The sequence below is a fragment of the Camelus bactrianus genome, chromosome 18 (genome assembly GCF_048773025.1).
Source record: "Camelus bactrianus isolate YW-2024 breed Bactrian camel chromosome 18, ASM4877302v1, whole genome shotgun sequence".
In the NCBI taxonomy this organism is placed as follows: Eukaryota; Metazoa; Chordata; class Mammalia; order Artiodactyla; family Camelidae; genus Camelus; species Camelus bactrianus.
In genome coordinates this window covers 18,174,511-18,200,474 of record NC_133556.1, presented here as the reverse complement: position 1 = coordinate 18,200,474, position 25,964 = coordinate 18,174,511, and the positions used below count along the sequence as shown (strand labels likewise).

General features: G+C 42.9%; 1 protein-coding gene across 2 annotated transcripts in view; it reads right to left on the bottom strand.

Moving 5' to 3' along the window:
- The window catches only part of COG7 (component of oligomeric golgi complex 7), a 62,580-nt gene that overhangs the window by 21,692 nt on the left and 14,924 nt on the right, over positions 1-25,964 (bottom strand). For both annotated transcript variants that reach the window (XM_010961018.3, XM_074346203.1), the window contains exons 5-11: positions 24,390-24,472; positions 23,507-23,629; positions 14,275-14,473; positions 12,884-13,011; positions 11,769-11,923; positions 5,741-5,857; positions 3,772-3,837 (exon numbers count right to left, since the gene is read on the bottom strand). In XM_010961018.3, the coding sequence (XP_010959320.1) occupies positions 3,772-3,837; positions 5,741-5,857; positions 11,769-11,923; positions 12,884-13,011; positions 14,275-14,473; positions 23,507-23,629; positions 24,390-24,472 (871 nt within the window). The remainder of the gene's footprint in view (positions 1-3,771; positions 3,838-5,740; positions 5,858-11,768; positions 11,924-12,883; positions 13,012-14,274; positions 14,474-23,506; positions 23,630-24,389; positions 24,473-25,964) is intronic.

The following is a 25,964-nucleotide window of genomic DNA, read 5'->3' as shown; positions in this document are numbered from 1 at the left end:
CGCTCCACTCAGTCTGTCCTTCTACGGGGTTAATGGCATGATCGTTCCAAAAGGCAAAGCTGATTTTGTCTTTTGCCCAAAGACCCCTCAGTATCCACTCTCCTAGCAGTACTAGAAGTTGACCGTGAAAACACCTAGGCATGGCACCCAGGGCCCTCCATCGCTGGAGCCCCTGCATCCGTACAAAATCCCTGCCACCATGCCAACCACCCCCACCTAGCCCTGCAGGCCTTGTTCACATGTTCCCTTGATCTGAAATGCCCGTCTTGGTCCACCTGGGAAAATCCTAATCCTTCTGCAAGCACCAGTCCCAGGGGCGCCACCTCTGCCCAGTCTTTCCCCCCAGGAACTCAGTCTTCGGATCTCACCAGCCTCTCACCTCTCTTACAGACTTATCACAAGTTGTCCCATTTCTCTGCCACTAGATGGTGAGGCTGAAACACAGAGAGCTCTCGTCATCTCTGAATTCCTAGCGCCTAGCACGGTGCCTGAGACATGGCAGGTGCTCCTTAATTATTCTCTGAATGAGAGGGGACCCTGGGTTTGGTGAGGAGGAAGGTGAGAGCTGAGCTTTCATCTCCGCCCTCCGAGAAGTCAGCTGTCTTCCTCGGGGTTACTGCAACGGGTGCCTCAGTCTCGGGGAAAGTGGCATCAGTCTTCAGTTGAAGAAAATCGTTGTTGGGAATGTTCTGAGTATTAAAGATTACAGTTAAAAATGTCAGAGTGGTATGCTCTACAATAAAAACCAAATCTGACTACTTTTTACATGTTGGAACATATATAGCTCCAACCCCAAGGAACTAATGACATTTTCCCCTAGACTCCTCTTCATCCAGACAGTCACCGTTCAATGATCTAATCACTAAAATCTTATTTCCTAACATTGTGAACTAAACCATGCTGAAATGGACACTTGGTTTCCTCATTCATTAAGACACATTGTCTCATCATTGTAATGGGCTCCAAGCTAGGTCTTGGGGATACCAGATGACTAAACACAGAGCTTGCCCTCAAGAAGCTCGGAGATTAATGGGATTAATGAGTCTTTAATTAACATAGTAAGTTCGCGCAGAAGAGGGAGGGCCTGACATTACAATTCCATCCACTTCCTCAACTCACTTCCTTTTCTTGAAAAGCTGTTGCCCACTCCTCAGCCATGGAAACTTAGACATTTATTTTGTATTCCCCACATCTGACTGTCCCACTGAACTGGCCCCCTAAGACCTTGTCCTAGTGGCAATACCACTATTCCCAAAGCCAGTGATGGGCACCATAAAAGTACAGAGGAGCCACGGCAATCTCCCTGTATCTCACCCAACTTGCCCAGAACAAGAGAAGTCCCTGGGGTGACACCCAACTTGACCTTGCTTTACTCAGCCCATAAATCACAAAATGATCCCTGTCAGCAGGCAGGTGATCTTAAAAGCCCAGTAGCCAATGTCATTCTTGTCGCTGAAGTAATCTGCGGTGTTTCGAGCTGTTGCCTCTGCGACCCAAGGGGAGTGGTCCTTAGTCGAGGTCTGGGTTCGACAGGTGAAATTGATAGGGAGATAAGATAAGCTTTATAGGCAGCGGCCACACGCATGGGCTCCCTGATGGGAACACAGATGGTGGCTGTTAAGTCTTTTCCCTTTCCAGACGCAGTGCTTCCAGAATGACGCCACCTCTTAAAACGGCTTCCTTGGCTACGCCCAATTTATTCTCATCTCACGCCAAGGCTCAGGCCAGGCTCTCAGCCTCTCTGGGCTGCAAATGCAGGTAGAGGGACTCAGCCTGCATCCATCATGTCCCGGGTCATCTTCTCAACCAGATCTTTCCTTTCCCCTTACAGTGTAATTTTCATCTTCATTGAAGGAGTAAGGCGAGTCTGTCTGTATGTTCTGCTTATGGAAAGACATCTGATACCTACACAGAGAAACCCAAGTCTGAGCACAGACACTGATCTGTGAGGAAGGATGATGTGGGGATGACACACACGCTCTGGATGCCTCCGCTGACGTCCAGGTTCAAATCACTGCCTCTCAGTTGCACTGCCTCAGACACAGCTATTTTCACAAATAATTTCTTTTACCTAAAAAGTTATTACCTGTGCCTCAAGGTCCCTTCATGTGTAAAAATGGGAGTAAGGGTAGTACCTACCTCTCTGGACCCCCTGGGAGGACCATTGAGTTAAGTCATGTAAAGTCCTTAATGTCAGGGTTCAATAAATGTGACTGGGGGTGGGGGTGCTGTTAATGTTTCTTCCAAAGAATTTTTAGGGTGAGTAGACTTTCCGTTTTTACTTTGTACACCTGCAAATTTTAATGTTTGCAATGAGCTGGGCCCAGGCTGTAATTACTACTGTAATTAATAAAATAATAAGCTACATGCCTTTCTTTCAAATATGTAAATGTCAAATTCTCAGACTTTCTTAGGGGCCCTTGTGAACCCAGACCTACTCACCCCTTCACCACAGGGTCCCCTCACCACACGTCTGTGTGCGTGTGTGCGTGCATGTGTACGCATGCACGCGCGTGTGAACATGGGCACGCGTGTGTGTGTGTGGGAGTGGGGAGGGAGGAAGGGGGCATCTAAGATATTATTTACACACATTCCACCGTGAGCCTGTGGAGCTCTGGTCTTATTCATTCCAAGAAGTCACATGATTTCTGTTATGAAGAGCAACAGCTGCCCGTTCTACCCCGCAGCAAGACCCTCCCCCTAATGGGAACCATCGTGAAAAATCTCGGGAATTGAAGGCAATCCGTGGGTTCAGAAATGAAGGAAGACAAAAAAGGGTGAGAAGAAGAAACGGCCAACTCAGAGCTCTGACCCCCGCGGCCAGTCTGACCTCCGGCCACAGCAGCTCAGCCCTACCTCCCACCCGGACCAGGGGCCTCAGCTTTCATTTCACTTTGTACCAGGGCCAGAAATTCCCTCCTGCAGAGACGACTTTAGGACAACAAAGACTGATCCAAGAAAGAGGAGAAGGGACTGGTGCTAGGCCCTCACCCCACAGTCTCAAACAGACTTCTTCCCCTGAACTCCTGTAGAATGGAGAAGTCCACTGCACCAAGGCGATGGGAGATTACACTTAAAGGAAGAAAGGACATGTGGGAAGCTGAAGTCCTTTGAGGGGAGAAATGGTCTGAATGGGGCTACTTCGGGCAGGGGTCAGGACAAAGAAAGGGTGCAGAAGGGACTTTTCCTAGGCCTGGTCCCAGAAATCCTCCTTTGACACACACCCCTTGGGTAGCAGAGAATTCTGCTGCAGAACCCAGAAGGCGGGCTGGCTGGGATAATCTGGATTCTGTGGACTGGCCCCAGGGGATTTCACCACCACTTACAACACCATTTCTATGGGGAAATGTATTCTGACTCCCAATAACTGACTTACAAACATGTAGTGGGAACCTAGCGGGAATCTAGCCTGTTCTGGAGACAAACTTCCATATCTAACCAATTATGTGTCTGTTGTCAAGTAGATCAGAGCCTTGCTCTGTTCAGGTGCTCAGATAAATTTTTTTCTCTTTTTTTGTAGAGGGAGGAAGTAATTAGGTTTATTTTTAAAGGAGGTACTGGGGATTGAACCCAGGACCTCGTGCATGCTAAACATGCACTCTACCACTTGAGCTGTAGCCTCCCCGCTAGATAAATGTTGAATGATGACAATACTGACACCTCATATCCTAGGTACAGAGAATCCTCGAGTGTCCGTGGTGTCAGGCTATGCTGGGTATCCTATCACGTTCTTCCCCAAGAGCCAGGGACCCGCCCACAGTCCTCTCCTACCTGTTTGCCAGCTGCTGCTCAAAGTCCCCGCACTGCCGCAGGAGCTCTCCACAGGTGGCTATTATCCTGAACAAAACGAAAAGCACTTCAAGTTCAAGTATCTGGAATGCCGACTTTACAGGACAAACATTGTCTCATTCATAAAAATTCTAACTATTCACCCCTTTTGCTAGAGTGCTGGGTTCTGGGAAAGCAGTTTAACCATTTGATGGCCTGCCTAAAATGTTTCATTAATTAGTAATTCCTGGAAAAGGTGAATGCTGGTGCCTTCCAATACCGTCCTGTCACGGGCCTCTCTGCTATGAACCACAATTGTACACAACACGATCTCACGTAGTTTTACATTTCCAAAAATCCTGAGGCTGCTTTTGGGCTTTGCCCATAAGAAAATGGGTTGGAAATACTTTGTATCTAAAATTTGAAAAACGAAAATTCATTATTTAACATTTGTGAGAGCCTGCTATTTGCCAGGCATACAAGGGAAACCTGTTTTGATATTAGAATTAATATTTCTCTCTGGTCACTTTAAAGGCAGATGAAGATTAATCCATTTTGTTTCTCAGAGATAAGCCTGAACGATCAACATTTCTGAATTTAATAATCCTTTAATTTTCAAGTAATTTTATGCTGACCTCAAACTCCAGCTACTGAGTCCTTCAACACCAAACTATAATGTCAGGACAAATCCAAGGATTAAAAACATCTTAGGTCTAGTTAACTTTTAACTTTCTCTATAAGTGCCTAGAATCACCAGGGTATCTAGGCATTCCATCATAAGAAAGGTTTATGAGAAAGTGAAATATTCCACTCACCTCGGGTGTAACACAACAACCTGGTGCATAATATTTTCTGGTATACTAAGCCACCGCAGCTGATAAGGGGTATTAGCATCTAGAACATTAGATTTCATCAGAAAAATAAAAGCCCAGATCGGAGCCCACGAGGAGATACTCCAAACAGCCCCAGGAGGTCCTGGATTTACGCTGATTAAAGTCAACCTTTGGAGGGCCTGGACCTGCCCTGCCGTGGGCCCCCGCACTGAGACCTACACAGGCGGCGGGCACCCTGCACGCAACACGCAGGCCAGGGGTCAGGCAAGAACTGTAAGTGGGGAAGGAGCCTTTTCAGAATGTATACCGGTGAAGAATGGTTGTAAGGAAAAGAAACTTCCAGACTGCTTTGTACTTCAGGTCGATGGTATACTTTTGTCAGACCACACAGGAGTGGAAGAACCACGGCACAACAGAGAACGCACCCTTAGCTCACCGGGGGCTTCGGCCACCCGCCCCCCAGGGACCGTGGCCTTGGGAGGACGCGGGCCCAGTGCTTCCAGAGCTTCTGAATTTTACGTGATGTTGGAAAGCAGGGTTATGTTCAATCTGGCTTCTACGTGTTGGCGACTAATCCAAATTTTGTTAAATGTTGTGATCAAACAAAACCTCCCGTTGGTCAGATCCGGCCACAGGCCGGCAGTCTGCACTCTCTGGCTAGACACATCAGGGCCAAACTCCTCAGGCCCCTGCCAATGACACTCCCACCAGACCTCAGGGCTTAGGGCAACAGAGTGTCTACCTAGTGGCCCACAGAAACAGGATCCAATCAGCTGTGGGTTTTCTAAAATAAAAGCTCTAACTTACTTTAGGTCTGTAAAAATTACAGGCTAAAAGAAAAGAGAAAATCTCAAACCAAATATAAAAAATTTACATCCCTGAGGAAGATGAGTTCATAAAGGACTTTTTAAAATATTTTAAGAGCAAGAGGTGTCTTTTTTGGTGTTTGGTTTGGTCTTTTGTTTATTGGCTTGTTTTCAGAGTCTAAAGTATTTGCTTAAAAAAAAAAAAAGCCAGTGAAAGAGAAAATCAAAGAGAATCCCTTCAAAAAAACCCACACTTACCATTTTTATGTATTATATTATGCATGTTTATGCTTAGTACATTAGGCACACGCTTAATTATAACCCCCACTTTACCTAATGGAGTTCTGAAAAGCTGTCCAATCTTCTTGAAAAAGGGAGTTGGGAGGAATATCGTCCAGCCTGCACTTCTTCCGTATCGAGTGGAGAGTGCTGGTGAAGTCGGACACGTACCTGTGGGGAAAGGAGAAACGGCAGCGGTGGGTCATAAACTCCTCAGACCTAGAGACACCTGTAATAGACAGCTTTGGACGAACTGCTAATGACCTTAAGAGCACCTTCAGAGGCTCCTACTGAGGGCTGGCTCTACTTATAAGCTCTGACCACAAAAAGGCCTCTCTGTCTTTCCCACCAGGCAGAGCAGCTTTTTTTTTTTTTTTTAACATTTTTTATTGAGTTACAGTCATTTTACAATACTGTGTCAAATTCCAGTGTAGAGCATAATTTTTCAGTTATACATGAACATACATATATTCATTGTCACATTTTTAATTTTTCACTGTGAGCTACCACAAGATCTTGTATATATTTCCCTATGCTATACAGTATAATCTTGTTTATCAATTCTACATTTTGAAATCCCAGTCTGTCTCTTCCCACCCCCTGCCCCCTTGGCAACCACAAGTTTGTATTCTATGTCTATGAGTCTGTTTCTGTTTTGTTTGTTTGTTTTTAGATTCCACATATGTGCGATCTCATGTGGTATTTTTCTCTTTCTGGCTTCCTTCACTTAGAATGACATTCTCCAGGAACATCCATGTTGCTGCAAATGGCATTATATTGTCAGGTTTTATGGCTGAATAGTATTTCATTGTATAAATATACCACATCTTCTTCATCCAGTCCTCTGTTGATGGACATTTAGGCTGTTTCCATGTCTTGGCTACTGTAAATAGTGCTGCTATGAATGCTGGGGTGCAGGTGTCATTTTGAAGTAGGGTTCCTTCTGGATATATGCCCAGGAGCGGGATTCTTGGGTCATATGGTAAGTCTATTCCTAGTCTTTTGATGAATCTCCATACTGTTTTCCACAGTGGCTGCACCAAACTGCATTCCCACCAGCAGTGCAGGAGGGTTCCCTTTTCTCCACAGCCAGGCAGAGCAGCTTTAAGGGGAAGAGGACAGCCAGCGAGACCAAGACTCCGTGACCAACCAGGTGAGAGAGGATGCTGGTAAACTACCCCTTCCTCCTAACTGACACATTTCTTTGGAAGCTGATTCAAAGAACGGCTTTAAAACATCACGGTCCCACTGTAATCCCCGACTGTCACCTGGGATGCTATAAGGCAGTTCACTGACATCCTGGGCACCTGTGCAGCATTCAGATTCCTGAATTTGGATTAAACAGCTGAGCTCCATGGTGGGCCAGAGCCTGACTTTAATGATGCAGGAGCATGAAACTGGATTCAAAACTGAAAACCCAGCCTCACATCCTGTGCTCTTTGCTCTCACCTACACCACATACTTTCCTTTGTAGCACCCAACACAAGTATAACTAAATAGCTTACTTAATGTGTGTGTTTAATGTTTATTGCTGTCGCTAGACTAGAAGCTCTGGGAGAACAGGACTGTCCCTCTGCCGCTCACACCGTATCCCCAGGAAACTAGCACGGGGCTGGCGTAATGAATGAAAGACCCGCACTGCAGTCTTGAGCAAGTACCTGGGTGTCTTCGGGCCTGTTTCCTCATCTTAAAATGGACTTGATGACGTCTTGTGCATTGCCTCACATAGCTGTCATGATGACAAAATAAAGTAAATGAAATAATACATACGAGAGTTCCCTGAAGAGTATAAAATGAAAGCGGATGTGCTGTGGTATTGTTTTCAAGGATGTACAGAAGTCCCTTAGCATCTGTGAGGGACTGATTTCAGGACACCCTTTTCTCCCTCCCCTGCGGCCAAGGCTGTCAAAATCTGTGGATGCTCAAGTTCTTTACATACAAATGGCACAGTATTTACGTATAACCTATGAACATCCTCCCATGTACTTTAAATCATCTCTGGATGACTTATAATACCTAATACAATGCAAATGCTATGTAAATAGTTGCCAGCATGTGGCAAACTCAAGTTTTGCTTTGTGGAACTTTCTGGAATTTTTTTTCTTGAATATTTTCGATCCACGGTTGGTTGACTCAGCAGATGTGGAAACTTGGATACAGAGGGCCAACTGTATAGTTCCTGGAACATGAATGCACGAGCACATGTCCTTGGGAGAGGGTGGCAAGGACAAAGGTGGGTGGTCATGTGCTCTAGAGGCCAAGAGGCTCCCTAAAACCCATGACACCGGCACACATGACAAGTCTCACCTCTCGCCCTGCCCAAACCACGAGCCCTAGTGAGGACAGCGGAATGTGAAGACCAGGGCGCGGCCAAGCGGAGTGAGTCTGAGTGGTGCCGAGAAAGGCCACCCAAAGGAGCAGGCGGAGGGACGTGCTGCGGTCCGCTCTGCCGAGGACAGACGCTGCTGTTGCTCCCCCCTCGCAGGCCTTAAGCTTTGAAGTTGACAAGCTACACAGCCAAAATGCCACCAAGGCGCCCTCCCTTCGCACCCAGAGAGGTGACAGCTTTCCTGGGGAATCAGTCCCTGGGGGACTCCAGGACACACTGGCAGGGGACTGCTGAGGAACACAATTGTGCTTTAGCTGTAGAAAGGTACACAGCTGTGTCACCACCCTGCAACCATGACAAAGACGAGACGAAGTATCCACCATCCAACGCTGCACGTGCTCTGCAGAAGCCCCTGCGACAGAGTCCCCGGGACGGTGAGCAGGCCGCAGAGCACTGGCGGGGGCGGGGGGGACTGTTCGACTACAGCGTGGCTGGCATGTGACGTGTGTATCACATCATGTCTTTATCATGTTTGTCCCCAAACCTTCCAATTCTCTCTCACAATAAAGTGTCTCTACCACGTGAGACCCACTGTGTTAGGTGCTTTAATTACATGCTTTTACTCGATACCCACATCCACCATGGACAGGAGATATTGTCACCAGCAGTTCACCCAAATAAAAGACACTGAGACTCAAAGAGGGGCACTAACCCATCCCAAGACCCCAGCTGGTAAGTGGCAGAGGCAGGAACTGAGCTCGAGGGGCTCTGACTCCTGGCCCAGGCTCCTGTCACAACCGTGAAGCCCCTTACTCTGACACTTCGGCAGCGCTGTGCTCTGTGGCTCCACCCACTTCCAGTTAGGTCAGCCTCCTCCTGTCCCCTCTGCATCCTCCACCCTCCTTCCCCTGCCTTCCTGAACGCCATCCGCGAAGCCTCCCCACTCCTGAGCGAGGTACCGCTCGAACCCTGTGCGAGTTAGCATCACCCTGATTTCCCTCGAGTAGTTTCATAAACACCAGCTGTTTTGGTAGCTTCATGATTTACCTTCCCTTTCAGGGAGGGTGATCTGGTTTCACCAATTATCCTTCTGCACAGTTTGAATTTTTAATGTTTTTTTAATTGCTTTTTAAAACTAAGTAATTAAAGCAATCAAAGGAAGGACTAAAAGTGAAAAAAAACAGACAAGAGCTGGGAGGTGCAGGGACCAGGGAGAGGACCAGCCTTGAGGAAGCTCAGCTCCTCACTTTTCAGAGCTGGGAGTCAAGACATAGCAGTGAAATGTGATAAACAAACAAAGATCTTCTTTAAAGTCTAGAAAGAAGAATGAGAAGACTAAAAGCAAAATGTTTAAAACCTGTGACTCCTGAGGAGGACTAAGGAGGGGAAGGAGAAAGATTTTCACTTTTTTATACCTTTTCATATTAAAAAAAAAACTGGGGGACAGTTATGACTCAGTGGTAGAGTACATGCTTAGCATGCATGAGGTCTTGGGTTCAATCCCCAGTACCTCCAGTAAAAAAAAAAAAAAGTAAATAAATAAATCAATCAAATCCTTCCACCCTCAAAAAAAAAAAAAAAAAAGAAAAAAGAAAAAAAAAGTAATGAGATTTAAAAAGATATAATTCCTAAAAGCACACTTTTGTTATTTTATAATAAAATTTTTAGATCTCAAAAAAAATTATTTTCCATCCACAAAATCCTGGCTGGTGGCAGAGAGGAGGTAAATTTTATTTGATTAAACTTGCTGCTGTTGTTTCTTTCTGTGGGAACGCGTCCAGGTGCATCGGGCCCCCCCTTCATCTGCGAGCAGAGCCCGCGTCCTCGGCAGCCCTGATGCCTTCACGCGAGCTGCCCTTGGAAGGTGCAGGCTGCCCATGGCAACAACCAAGAGCACCGGGTCCAAGGACCCTCAGGGCTCACTGGGCCATGCTTAGTATTTCTGGAATGACAAGAGCTCCCTAAACCCACGACAGCAAAAGAGCATTCCGTTCAATATGAGGAATTTCTTGAGACTCAGGGCGACTTCATCCTAGAACACAATCCGTTGGAGAGCCTAAGAATGTATTTGTCTGTAAGCTAGAGACTGAAGCATCTAACCTCCCAAGGGCTGTTACACCTCAGATGCATAGGTCAGAGAATCCAGCCTTATGGTGATTTCTTTCTTTCTCTTTTTTCTAAGTAAATTTTGGTTTTCCCTTCTTTCTTTCTTCTAACTGCTTTATTGCAATATAACTCACATACCACACAATTCAAGGGCTTTCAGTGTAGTCACAGAGTTATGCGGCCAGCCCCACAATCAACTTGAGAACAATTTTCACCATCCCAAAAAGAGACCCGATAACTTTCAGCAGTCATCCCGTCTCCACCAACTGCTCCCCTGTGCCCAGCCCTAGGCAACCACCAATCTATTTTCTGTCTCTATAGATTTGCCTGTTCTGGACATTTCGTATAGATGGAATCACATAACGTGGTCTTTTGTGACTGGCTTCTTTCACCTTAGCAAGGTGTTTATATATTTTTTATTTTATATTTTTAATTGCACAAGAAATACGTGAACTTATGTTCCTTTTTAAAAAAAATCAGAAAATAATAAATAAACTAAATCCCCTAAGACCACCACCTTAATCCCTCCCCATCTCCCCAGAGAAAACCGGTGTTTTGAGTCCGCTGAGTAACCTTCCACATCAGGCCTCAGCAAACTTCCCCTGTTAAGGTCCAGATATTTTAGGCTTCGAGAGTCACAAGCTCTCTGTCCTAACTGCTCAACTCTACCTTCATAGTGAGGAGCCGCAGGCCACAGGTGAGTGAGTGGTCACGGGGGCGCTCCAATAAAACTTTAACAAAACCAGACGGCAGGCCAGACTTGGCTGATGAGCTAGAGCCTGCTGACCCCTATTCTGTAGGAATACACAATGCGTTTTAAAGTATCAAAAAAGGCACTCTTGGTTTTTTTGTAAATGAAGTTTTACTGGAATAGCTATGTCCATTCATGTTATGAGTTGTCTAGGCTGCTTTCACGCTACGAAGGCAGTGCACTGTCCGTCTCTACTGACCGTAAGGCCCTCAAAGCCTAAAATAGTTACCATCTGGCCCCTGGTAGAAAAAGTTTGCTGAACCCTGCTACAGAAAATATACCCTACTTTTTGTATGTTCTCTTCACTTACTGTGTGAAATTCTATATACTATTCTGCAACTTGTTATTCACTCAACAGTATATTCTGAGATCTGTCCATACCGTTCTGTGTAGATCGAATTAACAACTTAGCTGCCACATAGGGAACTCCCATTGTAGGAATATACTGTATCTTATTTAGCCATTTCCAAGCTGATGGACATTCAGGTTGCCTCAAATGCTCTACCATTACAAACACTGCTGCAATGAACATCCTTAAAAATCCCCCCTTGAAGTATAAAATAGAAAAACAACATGTTTATACTCTATAGCACAGGGAACTATATTCAACATCTTGTAGTAACTTATGGTGAAAAAGAGTATGAAAATGAATATATGTGTGATCATTTATGACTGAAGCATTATGCTGTACGCCAGAAACACTGTACACAGCATTGCAAACTGACTATACTTCAATAAAAAAATATGTATATATATACAGGAATCCCCCCACCTTGGGCTCAGGTGCAAGGGCCTCTCCAGGGTTCATAGCAGGAATGCAGGACATACACATTTTTAACTGGGAGAGACATCGCTTTCCAATGAGGCTGGCCCTAACCCCAGCGCCTGAGTCTTACTTGGCAAAGAGGGATTTCAGAGCTGTCAGCAGGCCACAGGTCCCCAGGCCATTAGTGAATCGGATGCATCTGTCAACGGCTGCAGACGCCAGGCCAAAGAGCTTGTTCACAGAGTGGCTCAGCTCCTGCACACAGTCAATGACTTCGCCGTGTTCCTGGTCAGCAAACAGAGACAAAAAAAAAGCTGCCTCAGACTGAAGAACAAACGAATAGACAACATTAAGATGGGGTGGGGGGCTTCAAATCTCCTCATTCATGGTAAAATCACTGAATAGGGCCGTGAGAAATGCAGTCCCAGACTGTGACAGCCGTCGAAGAGCCTGACCTAAGGAAGAAGGGTCTCAGCGGCCAGTGAGAGCCCAGAAATTAACTCCTGGCCAAAAAGCATCATCAAATCCTTAGTCATCTTTATTTTTATTTTAATCCCTTTCCCCCTCTCCTGTGATTAAGATGGCATCTTTCCCTCTGGCTCTCAAGCTAGGATTTGAATTCTCCGTATCACACACACCAAAAGAATGTAGTGAGAGGAAAATGCTTCCTTCGGGGGCAAGAATGTAACTGAAGCAGAACAGACTTCCTAAGTGTGTTCCTAGAAAACGAAAAAATGGCAGGAGGCAGCAGATTTTAACTACCGTGGGATCTACTCTTAAACGTCAACTTAACGTCATGCGAGACAGCCTTAATATCTGCGATGGACATGACCTCTGTTCCCCTCTGGTGCCCACCTGGTGAACCCGGCCCCAGAGCACAGTCCAGGGACGCGCAGCTCCTGGGTCTGTTTGCATACCTGCCTTTTTAAACAAAAGACTGCATAACAACAAATGACTGAATCAGGGAGATGATCAACTTACTCCTGAGAAGGTTTAAGCCTCTCGTTTTGCTAGACCATTCGTTATCGGGGATTTTATATAAAAAACTGGTAGCGTATCTGTGGTCTCATTTTACATTTGGACTGCAAGGGCCCAGGAAGCTCTCAGAGCCCACTTTTTGCACACCTGTTCCTACTCTGCGTTCCTGACGGCACCTCACACCTTCCGCAGTGCATCCCACCCCCAACCCAACGCCTGGCAAACAGAATGACTCCTCAGTGGCCACTGCCAGCGTTGTGACATTACCAACGGCACCGCACTGATCTGGATCAGGAGGTTGCTCTCTTCCATGTCACCATACTTCAGCTGGTAGGGTTTGTACGGACCGTACACAGCATCCACCAGTTCCATGACTTTCACCAGGTTGTGCTCATCTTCAGGGAATCAGAAGTTAAAAGCAAGAATGAACAAAGAAGTGGAAATTAACTGCTGAGAAACAAGAGGTGAAAGGAATGCCACTGGAACTTTTCCTATTTCATCTTAGGGGTGATCACATTCTGTTCATTTGCTTCCATCATTCACGGAAGCTGCAACCATCATGTCAGTAAAATTTTCTGACACATTTACGCTTTGTGTAGTATTTGCCGAAAGCAGTATTAAAGATACCAGCTCCCTTAATCCTACAACCCGTCAGAGTCAAGAATCTCTTCTTCAATAATGTCCATCACCAGTGGGAGGAAGGCAGCCTGCTCCTGACCGTCCCTTCCTTCCACTCTGCTCCCGCAGGAAGCAGGGCCTCAACATTCTTTAGCTGCTGGGACAAGAGCACCCACATCCACTGTGCCTCTCCCACAGCCGAGACCTGACCAGTGAGTGTGCCAAAAACACCTATGAATCACCAGGAACTCGAACAATAAACACACTCCCTGGAATGTCCGAGGTAATTATACGTGAATGTAATTAAGGAGAATAACTACTAAATAAACCAAGTTAGTGAGACACAGCAGCCGAACGGCAGAAGCAGGCCTTCCTGAAGCGACTTCCTGATTTGACAGCAGCCTTTGTCATGAGGTCTATATGACTTAAAAGTTTATGATGCTTTTGACGTGGATGGGAAACAGCTTGGGGAAACGTGGAACACACACTGTTTGCCCGAATGGGAGTGAGGAGTGCTTCGCTCTCAGACGGCAGCTGGGGAAGGCCCATTTTCCCTGTAGCCACTCTGGGTCCTAACACAGCATCCCTGCCCTGAAAACCCTGCTGCTGTCCTATCAAAAAACTCCCTCTAATCCATTTGCTCTCTTAAACCTACTTTTTAGGTTGAACTGTCTGAGGTTCTGTGATGCTGTGAAAGGGAAAGGCTGCTACCCTTCCAACGTAACTCGCTGCCAACTCGCTGCCACGAATGTCTGCCTGCCTCTTGTACGTCCTAAGCCCCTGCAGAAGTGTCTGTCACTTCCCCAGAGTGCGTGAAGCACCCAGGCTGCACTGGAGCTAGGTAAATATATTAAGCACAATTATTTCCACAATGGCAATGTTTTCATGGAAAAGGTTTCCATATCTGTTGAGAAGGAAAACAGTGAACCCTTCCATTTCTGTAAAATCAGTCATCTGCAAAGGCAAACAAACTCAGGCCCCAGAAGCTTCGAAAAGAGCGAGTGAAGACAAGCCAGGGAGCTGGGAGGAGGAATGCTTACGTGGGTGGGGGAGCAGTGCCATCTCCAGCCCCTTGGCAAAGTGGGCGGTGGCGCCGTAGAACTCCAGCAGCCTGACGAGCTCCAGCTCGGGCCCAGCCCGCTCCACGCCCGAGCTCAGGCAGACGGGCAGAGAGGGCACCAAGGCCCCCAGGGTCTGAATCAGCAGCACAGTCACCACCTCGTGGGGGTTCTTGAAAACCTGCAGGGAGAGGGAGAGGCATCGGCGCTAGCGCAGGGGGGCATACCTTCTAAAGAAGCGGGCTCCTGGATCGCTCAAAGGAAGCCCTCCGAGAGCTGGAAAGTGGGCTGTCTAGTCAAGAGCTGTAAGCCCCAAGCTTTCCTCACTGCCAGCGCGAACAGGCTCAGAGAGCCAAGTAAACCAGCAAGACTTGCACTTTGTCCAAAAAATGGGCTACTTCGTGTCTATTCACTGGCCCCAAGTGCCTAACTATTTTTAAATCTATCACGTATAGTAGCTAGATGGTCACCAAAACTTGGCTAGAGAGAAGACGAAATGCAGAAATTGGGAGGGTGTGGACTGGGGGGGGGGGCAAATGGAATTAAAGACAAGCAATTCACAGAATCGGTTGGAGGACTTTTAAGCACATTTGCAGACTAGCCTGCAGCCACCAATCCCCTTGACACAGACTTTCAGTAAGATGGATTTATCTGTTTTTCTGAGGACCACCAGGAATAGCACATCCAGAGCCTTTTAGAGTTCACATTCACTTAGTCATTAAGAGATGTTTTTCCCATTGTATATACAACAGATCTCTTAGATAAAACTTGAAAAGTGCACACAGTACATTTAGGGGATTCTTGCAAGCCCCAGTGTTGATTAAATGCTTTTTTATTATAATGTAACTTAAATATGTACAAACATGAAACAAGATATAAGACTGTTCTTATGTAACACTAAGGGCAAAAGAAGTGTAAGTTTAAAAATTATAAAATCCATAAATTCAAAGTTTGATTAGAAAATATCTTGAGATGAATGGAAATGAAAAAGGGATACAGAAAAAGCAGTGCAAAGGGGGAAATTTATAGCTGCAAACGCATATATTAAAAACGCAGAAACATTTCAACAATAACCTAACTGTACAAAGTAAGGAACTAGAAAAGGAAGAAACTAAACCTAAAGCTAGCAGAAAAAAAGGTTACAATGAAGATTAGAGCAGAAATAAATGAAATAGAGAACAGAAAATCAATAAAGAAAATCAACAAAACTAGAAGTTGGTTCGTTCAAAAGATTAACAAAACTGACAAACCTTTTACCTAGATTGACTTAAAAAAAAAAAGAGAGAGAGAGAGAAGACTCATAGTACTAAGATCAGATATGAAAGTGGGACATACTATCAATTTTACAGAAATAAAAAGGAAGATAAGAGAATATTATGAATAGCTGTATGCTAATAAAGTGGATAACCTAGATGACATGGACAAAAATTCCTGGACATACGACTCACTAAAACTGACTCAAGAGGAAACAGAAAACGTGAATAGATTATTCTAGGAAGGAAACTGAATCAGCACTCCCTTAGGAAAGACGAAGATGTTATACTGCTTCTAAACTGCCTCTCTCATCAATAGTATGATCTGACTGCCTCCGCACAGGTTCCTCTGGGTTCAGTACGCTGGCCCTTCCCCGCGGCGTGTGATGAGGATTCTCACACTGCCCCGTCTCTATTCATACTACAAACGATTAAGGAAACACCAAGCTGGCGACGGCATTCGACAGGACTCACGTTACACCAGCACTTCCATCATCTAAGTATTAAGTTCGTCTCTTTCTCTCTTCATTGGGGTACCAATGAACACGGGGTACCAATGTGACTATTGACACAAATGCACCCACTGAAATTGCACGGCAGCAACTGGTTATGAGGTGGTCAAGGTACACGATCCAAAATATGCTTACATTTTTTTTTCTTAGATTATTACCGAAGTCGAAAACAAAATTTTGAAATTCTCATAGAGAATTCACAAAACATCAGTGAACACCAATTTGGTTTAATGAACATCACTGCTGGAGTCTGAGAGAAAGAAACAAGAGAAAATTCGAACCTAACCCAGTAAATACCAATGTGACCAATTTAGCTTTCCTGAGCAGCAGCTTCCAGCCCTCTACTGGATGTCACCATTAAGCTGAGCCACTCTCACTTGGAATTTAAAAATGTCCCAAATTGGCATTCATTATTTTCCCACTGACCTGCCCAGGCCTGTTTGTCTCAGCTTCCTCTTATTTCTGTCAGGAGCATCTGCATCTAACTAGGAAAAAAGCCTCCCTTCTCACTTTCCTTTCTTTTGGTCCCTTTATCAGTTACCAAGTCCTCACATCTGTTCTTTTCTGTTTTCTTTTTCAGTTTTATTAGGTAGAACTGTTACAATTTGACTGTACATATACAATGTATTGCATGTAAATACATATACACAATATACTGCACATATTTTAAAATTTACATATATGCACTATTCATTGTTTCTTTTTTAATTATTTATTTATTTATTTATTTTTAACTTTTTTTATTGAGTTATAGTCATTTTACAATGTTGTGTCATATTATTCATTGTTTCTAAGAACATTTAGAGCTTTAGTGACACCAGCACTTCCATCATGTAAGTATTAATAAAATACTTGTGGAATAAAGCCAACAACAAAATAAGAATTAATTCAAAAAGATACATACACCCTGCTATTAACAGCAACATTATTTATAGTTGCCAAGATACAGAAGCATCCTAAGTGCACATCAATAGATGAATGGCTAAAAAAGATGCAGCATATAAACGTAATGGAATACAACTCACCCAGAAGAAAGAAGGCTATTTTGCCATTTGTGGCCCTTCATTTTTTTTTTTTTCACTTCAAAAATCAGAATTTTATAACTGGCATAAACATTCCCATTGCATCAAAAACAACAACAACAAAAAAAAACCTAGAAATAAACTTAACCAAGGAGGTTACCTATACTCTGAAAACTGTAAAACACTGAAGAAGGAAACTGAAGATGATACAAAGAAATGGAAAGATATCTTGTGCTTTTGGATTGGAAGATTCAACATTATCAAAATGGCTGTACTACCCAAAGCAATCTACAGATCCAATGCAACCCCCGTCAAAATACATTTTTCACAGAACTAAAACAAACAATAATTGTTCATTTTTTAACTGGATGCCTTTTGCCATGTTACTCTCACCATCCTAGACAAAGCTGCCTGCCTGTCTTTAAATCTTTCCTCATCAATTCACCACTCCACCTACTCACCACCAACAAATTTAGTATTATTAAGTGCTATTTTAGAATTTTTCTTACATTTTAAATGTTTCAGTATTGCAAGATTCAACAATTAACATTTTGCCACAATTGCTTTATTTTTATTTCTCTCTAAACCGACGGAAAGGTAATCACAGATATCATGACATGTCACCCCTAAATATCTCAGCATGTATCTCTTAAGAATAAGGCCATCTCTTCTATTACAGCACCACAACTAATCACACTTGATGTAATCCTTTTTACCTGCTATGGTCCATGTTCAAATTTCCTCAACTGTCCCTTTAATGTTTGTGATAGCTTTTTTGGTCATCGTGCAGAATCCAATCCAGGATCATGAAATGATATTTAGTTGTCATTTTCTTGTCCCCTTTAATCTAAATAATTCCCTGCCTTTTTCCTCTTCTATGATATTGATATTTTTGAAGAGTCTAGGACAGTTGTTTCCAAAAACAGTCTCTAATTTGGATTTGTCCACATGTTCCCTCATGAGAGCATTAGGGCTAAGACTTTTTGGCAGGGGAACTACGTAGGTGACGTTCTGACACCAAAATCACTCTTAAAACAGGAATGTCATCTTTCTCCCACACTGTCCCAGATGCTCGCTATCTTCTAGAGAAAGCCAAACCCCTGTCTTGAATTCAGTGTTCCTCCACTGTATGTTCCCATCCCTCCACACAATGTTGCACCAATACAAACCCTCCTCTGTCTCCATCCAATGTATTCTCCTCATGATTCCCAAACATAAGAGAACCACAGAGACCTGTAGATATCACCCAGTCCAACTTCCTGATTGGACAAAGAAACATTTTACTACAAGAAAGGAAGGGACCAAAGGAGGAAAATGAAAACTATTCTTGTCTAGAAAAAGAAATCCTGACTCCTCTCCTTGTACGGTGAGAAAGGACTGGACTTCACTCATCTCCCCCGTAACGACCTGAGGCGTTGGAGGAACAGACTAAATGACTCTACACCAAAGAGCTCTAACTGGCTGGTCAGCTGGAACTGTCGACTATAAACTTCATAGTTTCAGCTGACCAACCAACAGGTTCCGTATACTCAAAGGTGTCCCCTTTCCCTTAAAGTGAGCTGGCAGAAGGGAAATGCTCTGGTCTTTGGCCAAAGAACAACCAAAAAGTTCACAGACTGTAAGACCAAACTCAACAACTAGGGCCACAGAATCAACCTAAACAGCTCACGCAGAAACAATCTGAGCCTACCTCAGACTGTACACAAAAATTAATTCAAGATGGACCATAGAACTAAATGTAAAACCTAAACAAGCTTCTAGAAGAAAACAAGAGAACCCTCCTACACTGTTGGTGGGAATGTAAACTGGTGTGGCCAATATGGAAAACAGGATGAAAACTCCTTAAAAAACTAAAAATAGAACAAAAAAAGAGCAAAAAACTAAAAACAGAGTTACCATATGACCCAGCAATTCCACTCCTGGGCATATATCTGGAGGAAACTCTAATTTGAAAAGACACATGCACCCCAATGTTCATAGCAACACTATTTACAATAGCCAAGACATGGAAGCAACCTAAATGTCCACCAACAGATGACTGGATAAAGAAGATGTGGTGTATATACACAATGGAATACTTCTCAGTCATAAAAAAGAATGAAATGCCATTGGCAGCAACATGGATGGACCTAGAGATTGTCATACTAAGTGAAGAAAGTCAGACAAAGGCAAATACCATATGATATCCCTTTTATGTAGAATCTAAAAAAAAGGACACAAATGAACTTATTTATGAAATAGAAATAGACTCACCTAGAAAACAAATTTATGGTTACCAAAGGAGAAAAAAAAATTTAAATATGAAAATATCTTGTAGTAACTTATGGTGAAAAAGAATATGAAAACAAATATATGTATATGCATGTATGACTGAAGCATTATGCTGTACACCAGAAATTGACACAACATTGTAAAATGACTATACTTCAATAAAAATATATTTAAAAAAATTTAAATACCAAAGGGGAAAGGGGATGGGAAGGGATAAATTAGGAGATTGAGATTAGCGGATACAAACTACTCTATACAAAATAGACAACAAGGTCCTACTGTATAGCATAGGGAACTACACTCAATATCCTGTAATAAACTATAATGGAAAAGAAAATGTATACATATATGTATGACTGAATCACTTTGCTGTACACCAGAAACTAACACAATATTGTAAATCAACTATACTTCAATAAAATTTTTTTAAATTTTAAACACATATAGATATATGTATATTTATTGCACAAAAACAGATTGTACTCTGCTTTTCTTCTTTCAAAACTACATTGTGAACATCTTTCCATGTCAGATAAAGCATTATTTTTAAAGGCTAACCCCCTCACAGAAAATCAAGAGTAATACTTCTGCTCAAGCCACAGACTGAAAGGAAATATCTACAAAACATACCTGAGAAAGGACTTATATCTGGAATACATAAAGAACTTCTACAACTCAATACTAAAAAAGCAAATAACACAATTTTTAAAAATGGGCAGAAGACGTGAACAGACGCTTCACAAGGAAGATACACAAATGGCCAATAAGCACATGAAAAGGTGTTCAACATCCTTAGTCATCAGGGAAATGCAAATTAAAAAGTTAGATACTACAACACATCCACCAGAATGGCTAAGATTACAAAGACTGACAACACCTAATGTTAGCAAGGATGTGGGGCAATCAGAACTCTGACACACTTGTGCTGTGGGAATGCAAAAAGCACAACCACTTGGGAAAAGTGCCAATTTCTTAATAAATCTAAATACAGACCTACTCTGTAACCCAGCAATTCCACTCGCACGTCTTTACCCAAGAGATATGAACCTGTGTTGTGCACAGAAAGACTTAACAGAGCAATGTTTAGAGCAGCTTTATTTATGATTGCACCAAATTGGAAATAGCCCAAGTATCCATCAATAAGAGACTGAATAAATAAAAGTGTGGTATGTTCAGACCATGAATGTAAGAATGTTCAGTGATAAAAAGGAACAAACTACTGAAACAGACAACAACATGAATAAATCTCTGAAACCATGCTGAAGGAAAGAAGCCTCACCAAAAGAACATACACTGTATGATTTCATTTACTTGAAATTCCAAAATGGGCTAAATTAGTTTACGGTGGGAAAACAATCAGAATGGTGGTTGCCTTCAGGGATGCTGGTACAAAGACTGACTGGGAAGTAACACAAGAGAACTTCCTAGGGTGACAGCCATGTTCTACATCTTGGTAGGAGATTAGGGGAAATAGTATTTGTCAAAACTAATCAAGTGGCATATTTAAGATCATTGTATTCCACAATTTTATCTTTAAAAAAACCCAGTAAACAAATATTAAACTCTAGTTAAGAATATGTATACTCTGAACTGAATGTTTGCAACTTACTTTGAAATGAATCAAAAAATGAGATGGGTCAATGAACAGATAGATGGACAGATTTATAATAAAGCAAATATAGCAAAATGTTCATGGTAGAACACAGGAGGTGGGTACATTGGTGCTCACTGTACAATTCTTTCAAATTTCTTCTGTGTTAGAAATTTTTCATATTAAAATACTGGGGGGTAAAAAAGAATAAAATAATGCCATTAGGAGCAACATGGATGGACCTGGAGATCATCATACTGAGTGAAGTTAAGCCAGAAAGAGAAAGTAAAATACCATATGATATCATTCATATGTGGAATCTTTTAGGACACAAATGAACTTATTTATAAAACAGAGACAGACTCTCAGACGCAGAAAACAAACTTATGGTTACCAGCGGGGAAAGGGGATGGGGAAGGATAAATTGGGAGTTCAGGACTTGTAGATAACGAACTACTATATATAAAATAGATAAACAACAACATCCTACTGTACAGCACAGGAAACTATATTCAGTATCTTGTAATAACCTATAATGAAAAAGAACATGAAAAGGAATATATATATATATATATATATATATATATATATATATATATATATATATATATATGAATCTTTATGCTGTACTCCAGAAATTAACACAACATTGTAAATTGACTATACCTCAATTTAAAAAATATATATGCTGTTGCTGGAAAGACCAGACGAAGTGGCTCTCAAGAAATCCTTACTTACTGATTTTGTTTCATTTGATGATTCAAGAGCTAATTTGACACAGACTATTATTTCATCCTATTACTGCAAGTATCATAATGACCACCTTAACAAAATATTCTAGATAAATGGTTGATAAGTGACTGGAAAATCATGTTTGATAATTGAATATTGAAATTTTCCACAAAATTAAGTGTGTCTTTGTAAGAGGAAGAGGAGCTTAGAAACAGAATTTAAGCTATTTTGGATAATGGCTCTCCAGCTATACACCTGAACAGTCTCCAGGATAATTATCAAATTAATTGACTGATTTGATGCTAGCATGTATTCCCCTCCTTGTGCATTTCAAAAATACCTATGTCCACAGAGTTTTACAACTACGAGTGTTGTAGGACCAGCTTTGATACGGGTCAAGGTATTTGAAATGTTTATTAAATTAGTTGGTATTCAGTTTCTTTCAAAATGTCAGTGACTGTGGAAAGAAGTAAAAAAGACCTAACTGTTGGTGCTTTCTCTTTTCCCACCGATTTGTACCTAAGAATAAATTTCAGAGATAAATATATATGAAAATAAAAATTTAAAAATATATATATATATACACACACATATATAGGAGGGGAAAAAATCTTCACAGACACATTTACCCTGGCACCTTTGGTTTTCATCTGCACTATACTGAGCTTCCAGAGATGACGGTCACCTACCATGCTCACATTCTCAAAAGAAAACTGGCCACGGGGCAAAAGTATAAATCAGCATAAATTTATGCCTTACAAAATTTGGGACGAGGCCCAAATAGAAGTGTGAGAAGTCTGTATCTTCTTCCGAGATGACGAAGGGCATTTGCACATGTGGCCGTGAACTGGTTTCATCCTCATGATACAAGCAGTGGACCAGGCAAGGTCATGGCAATGAGTGCGGACGGGCAGGGTCACTGAAAATGGATGATTATATAAAACCTGCGAAACTTCTACAGGAGGTTGTTTTCCATTTTGTTTGTTCGTTCATTTTTTGTTTTTGTTTTTTTAAGTCTGAATGAGGCTGGTTCGGGACAAAGAAATGAGGATGGAGAAGAGTGTTTCAACCAGCTTGAGCGACATGGCCCTGTAGGAGGAATTCTCTCCAACCACAGTCGGGTTCATTCCAGCAAACAACTGACAAACATTTGAATTGATTCACAACTAATTCTGAAGAAAATATAATAAGCCACACCATACACAGACCCAGCTAGTCTTCCTCAGACACAGACAGCCTTTTTCCCCTTCTAAAAAGAGGATCTACCACATCACAAGACAAGGAACAAAGGTTCAGAACTTCATGGCTGAAAATGCCTTGAGACTTTGAGAGAGTAAGTGATGGAAAGTTCCTGAAAGTAAATGAAATGAAGTTCCTCTGTCTCACCTCTCCCCTACGTCAGAGGGTGCCCTTTAAAGTTATACCCTTCCTCTTACTCTAGGCGTATTGTGAGAACAAGGGAAACTAACTTTAAGCCAGGTAATTTCACCCAAAGATAAAAACAATCTTGGTCACTCAAGCACCACCTGACTGAGGGCCTCCTGCTTTTAGATCAGAAGATAGTGTTCCCCAGGAGCTCCATGGGCCCTCCTGCAGAACCACAAGCAACACTGTCCCGTCAGGTTCCACTTAAGATACCAAGAAGAGTGGTAACAACAGTTTGAATGGAGACCTAGAGCTTTTCCTGCCTTGGGTCTCCGAGCTTATCTTTCACCCACCTTGGTGATGGCAGCAGATGGGGAGGGCTCCTCGAGCTGTGCTCTGCAGTCGGGCGTTGCCCTTTACCTCAGCACTGCAGGCTTTGTTCTCCCTAGACCCCCAAAGAGCTGTTACCTGCGTGGCCCACTGGATCTGTGTGTGCCAAGCGCCAAGCAAGGCGTCGTAGAGGCCAGTGAGCTGCCGGTCCAGGGGGAGGTCGGTCTGGCACAGCTCCTGCCAGGCTGCTAAAAGCTGCACCTGCAAAGGCAGAACAAAGGTGGCCTTGCTGGGTGGGCCAAGACACGCTGCCTGCTAAACCTGCCCTGCCCTCCTACCGAGGCAAGCGGTTTACCCCTGCCTACTCACCCAAGCGGTCAGGTACAAACTGATGTCCACTCGCTTCAAAAAAAATGGCAGAAAAAAAAAGTTTTTACAGTCACCTGCTCTGATCACCATCCAGAGCTGGAATCTGCTGTCCTCTAAGTGACCCTTTCTCCTTCACTCATGCCCCCAAAACATGCCAACATACTTCCACGCAGCGTGCTACCAGAGGTGGGCACAGGCGTGTGTTTTACTTCATGACCTAACACTACTGCTTAAAAGACACATGGGCTTGAGACTTGAAGGAATTAAATTAGCCCAGGAAGCTGTCAAGATTTGCAGTAACTTCAACAACTCTAGAAAAGAGATAAAATTCTTATGGCTTGCTGAAGGCATAATAAAGCTTATGACATGAATCTCCCTTAAAAGACAAAAATGGGAAAAATGAAAACAACTCTTCAATCTGTAAAGGGAAATCCTGCTATAAATACAAAAGAGGCTGAAAATTGGTGACTTTTCCCAATGTGCCGTTAAATGAATCCACAGGCTGCATCAAGAGCACCACCTACTGGCTAATCAAAAGAAAAAGGCCAGAGGGCATGGAGGCAACTATTTTTACCTTTCAGAGTATGAAACTGGGATTCTGTAGCCCAGTTCTACAAGCACTCCACAGTGGTAATCACTCACAGCTTCTCACCTTGTGACACTTGTAGTAATATGCAAGAAGTTGGGGCATCCGATCAATTTCAGTGAAAACCTTCACAAACACTTTGGACTGATCTAGAGGAAAACAGCATAAAACATGGACACACTGTTAGCAGGCTTTCTGTTGTAGCCAGGAGAAAGAATTCAGCAGGATAAATGTGAACTGAGAGTGAACCAGTATCCAGAAGTTCCTCCCTGGACAGTGAAGTCACGTGCGGGGATCAAAAATACGAAAAATACGTAAAGGGCAGAACACGTGACTCAATCCGACACCATAAGCCCTGGCTTGTTCAGGCTAATGCATCAATAAGCATCTCTGATAGACATTGCTAAGGTTATACACTAGCAAAGTAATCCTGACATGTGAGCAGAAAACTGAGCTGGAATCAGGGCTAGGCTGCAGAAACAGAGGAGGCTCTCACTCTTGGGTCATGCAAGGGCGGAATGAGCACCTCCTTCAATTCTGTGCTTTTGGCAACTTACCTGCCTCACCTCGTCCTGGCCCTGACTAGAATCGAAAACTGTCAGTGACAAAAAGGCCTCTGAAATAACCATCAGGCAACCTCATCACACAGGTGAGGAAACTGTAGCCCAGAGAGTGCCAGTCACTTGCAGGTCAACGGCAGGGCCGCTAAGCCATGGGACAGGTTGGACCATATGCTGCTGCTGCCACTGAACAATTTCTGAGCTACAAAAACAGCAAGTTCATATGACTCAGTCTTTTAAAAGAATGAAAAAATACCGACACAAGCAGACCTTCGGTCAGGTGCCAAGAACAAATCGTGTTCTTCACCTCCCCAGGGCCTTTGTACTTACTATGTTTGGGATGATCTTCTGGCTCTCACCTCATCAGAAGGGTCCTTCCCAATCAGATCTTCCCCTTCACAGAACTAATCACAGCCTTTGTCACCCTTAGTTACTTGTATAATAGCTTATTGTCTTTCTCACCCTTGGAAATACAAGCTCCACGAGAACCATGATCTTTCCTGTTTTGCCTCACTGTTTCTAGAAATTAGCACAGCACATGATAGGCACTCTAAAAACTGCAGCAAGTTAATGATTGTTTTAAATAGCATGCTTTTCAGCATAAGTAGCATGCTCATGGCAGAAAAAAATGGAAAACAGAATATGTCAGAAGAAAAAGAAGCGTAATCCTATCACACTCTGTTAAACACTCAACATTTTGATGTGTCATCAAAGAATATTTTTAGAAAGAAACAGCTACAACGTGTACTGCTCTAAATATATAACCACAATCTTAAAAAAAATTACTACCCAACAGAGCAGAATTTGTTATTTCTTGAAACAAATAATAAAGCAGAATTTGCCAATATAGCAAATCCATTTAGTAAAAGCACTGTAAAAACCTAAAAATAATAATATGGGGGACTTTAGCCTTTAAAGAGGAATTCACGTTTTTCAAGATCAGTACGTTAAATTAAATAGATAAATTTGTAAAACTGAGGGAAGTTCCTGATTTGGACAACAGAAAGAAATAGAAAACCTACTTTGGCAACCACAGAAGGATTTCTAGGCTCTTGCCAATATAACCAATTCAATTCAAAAC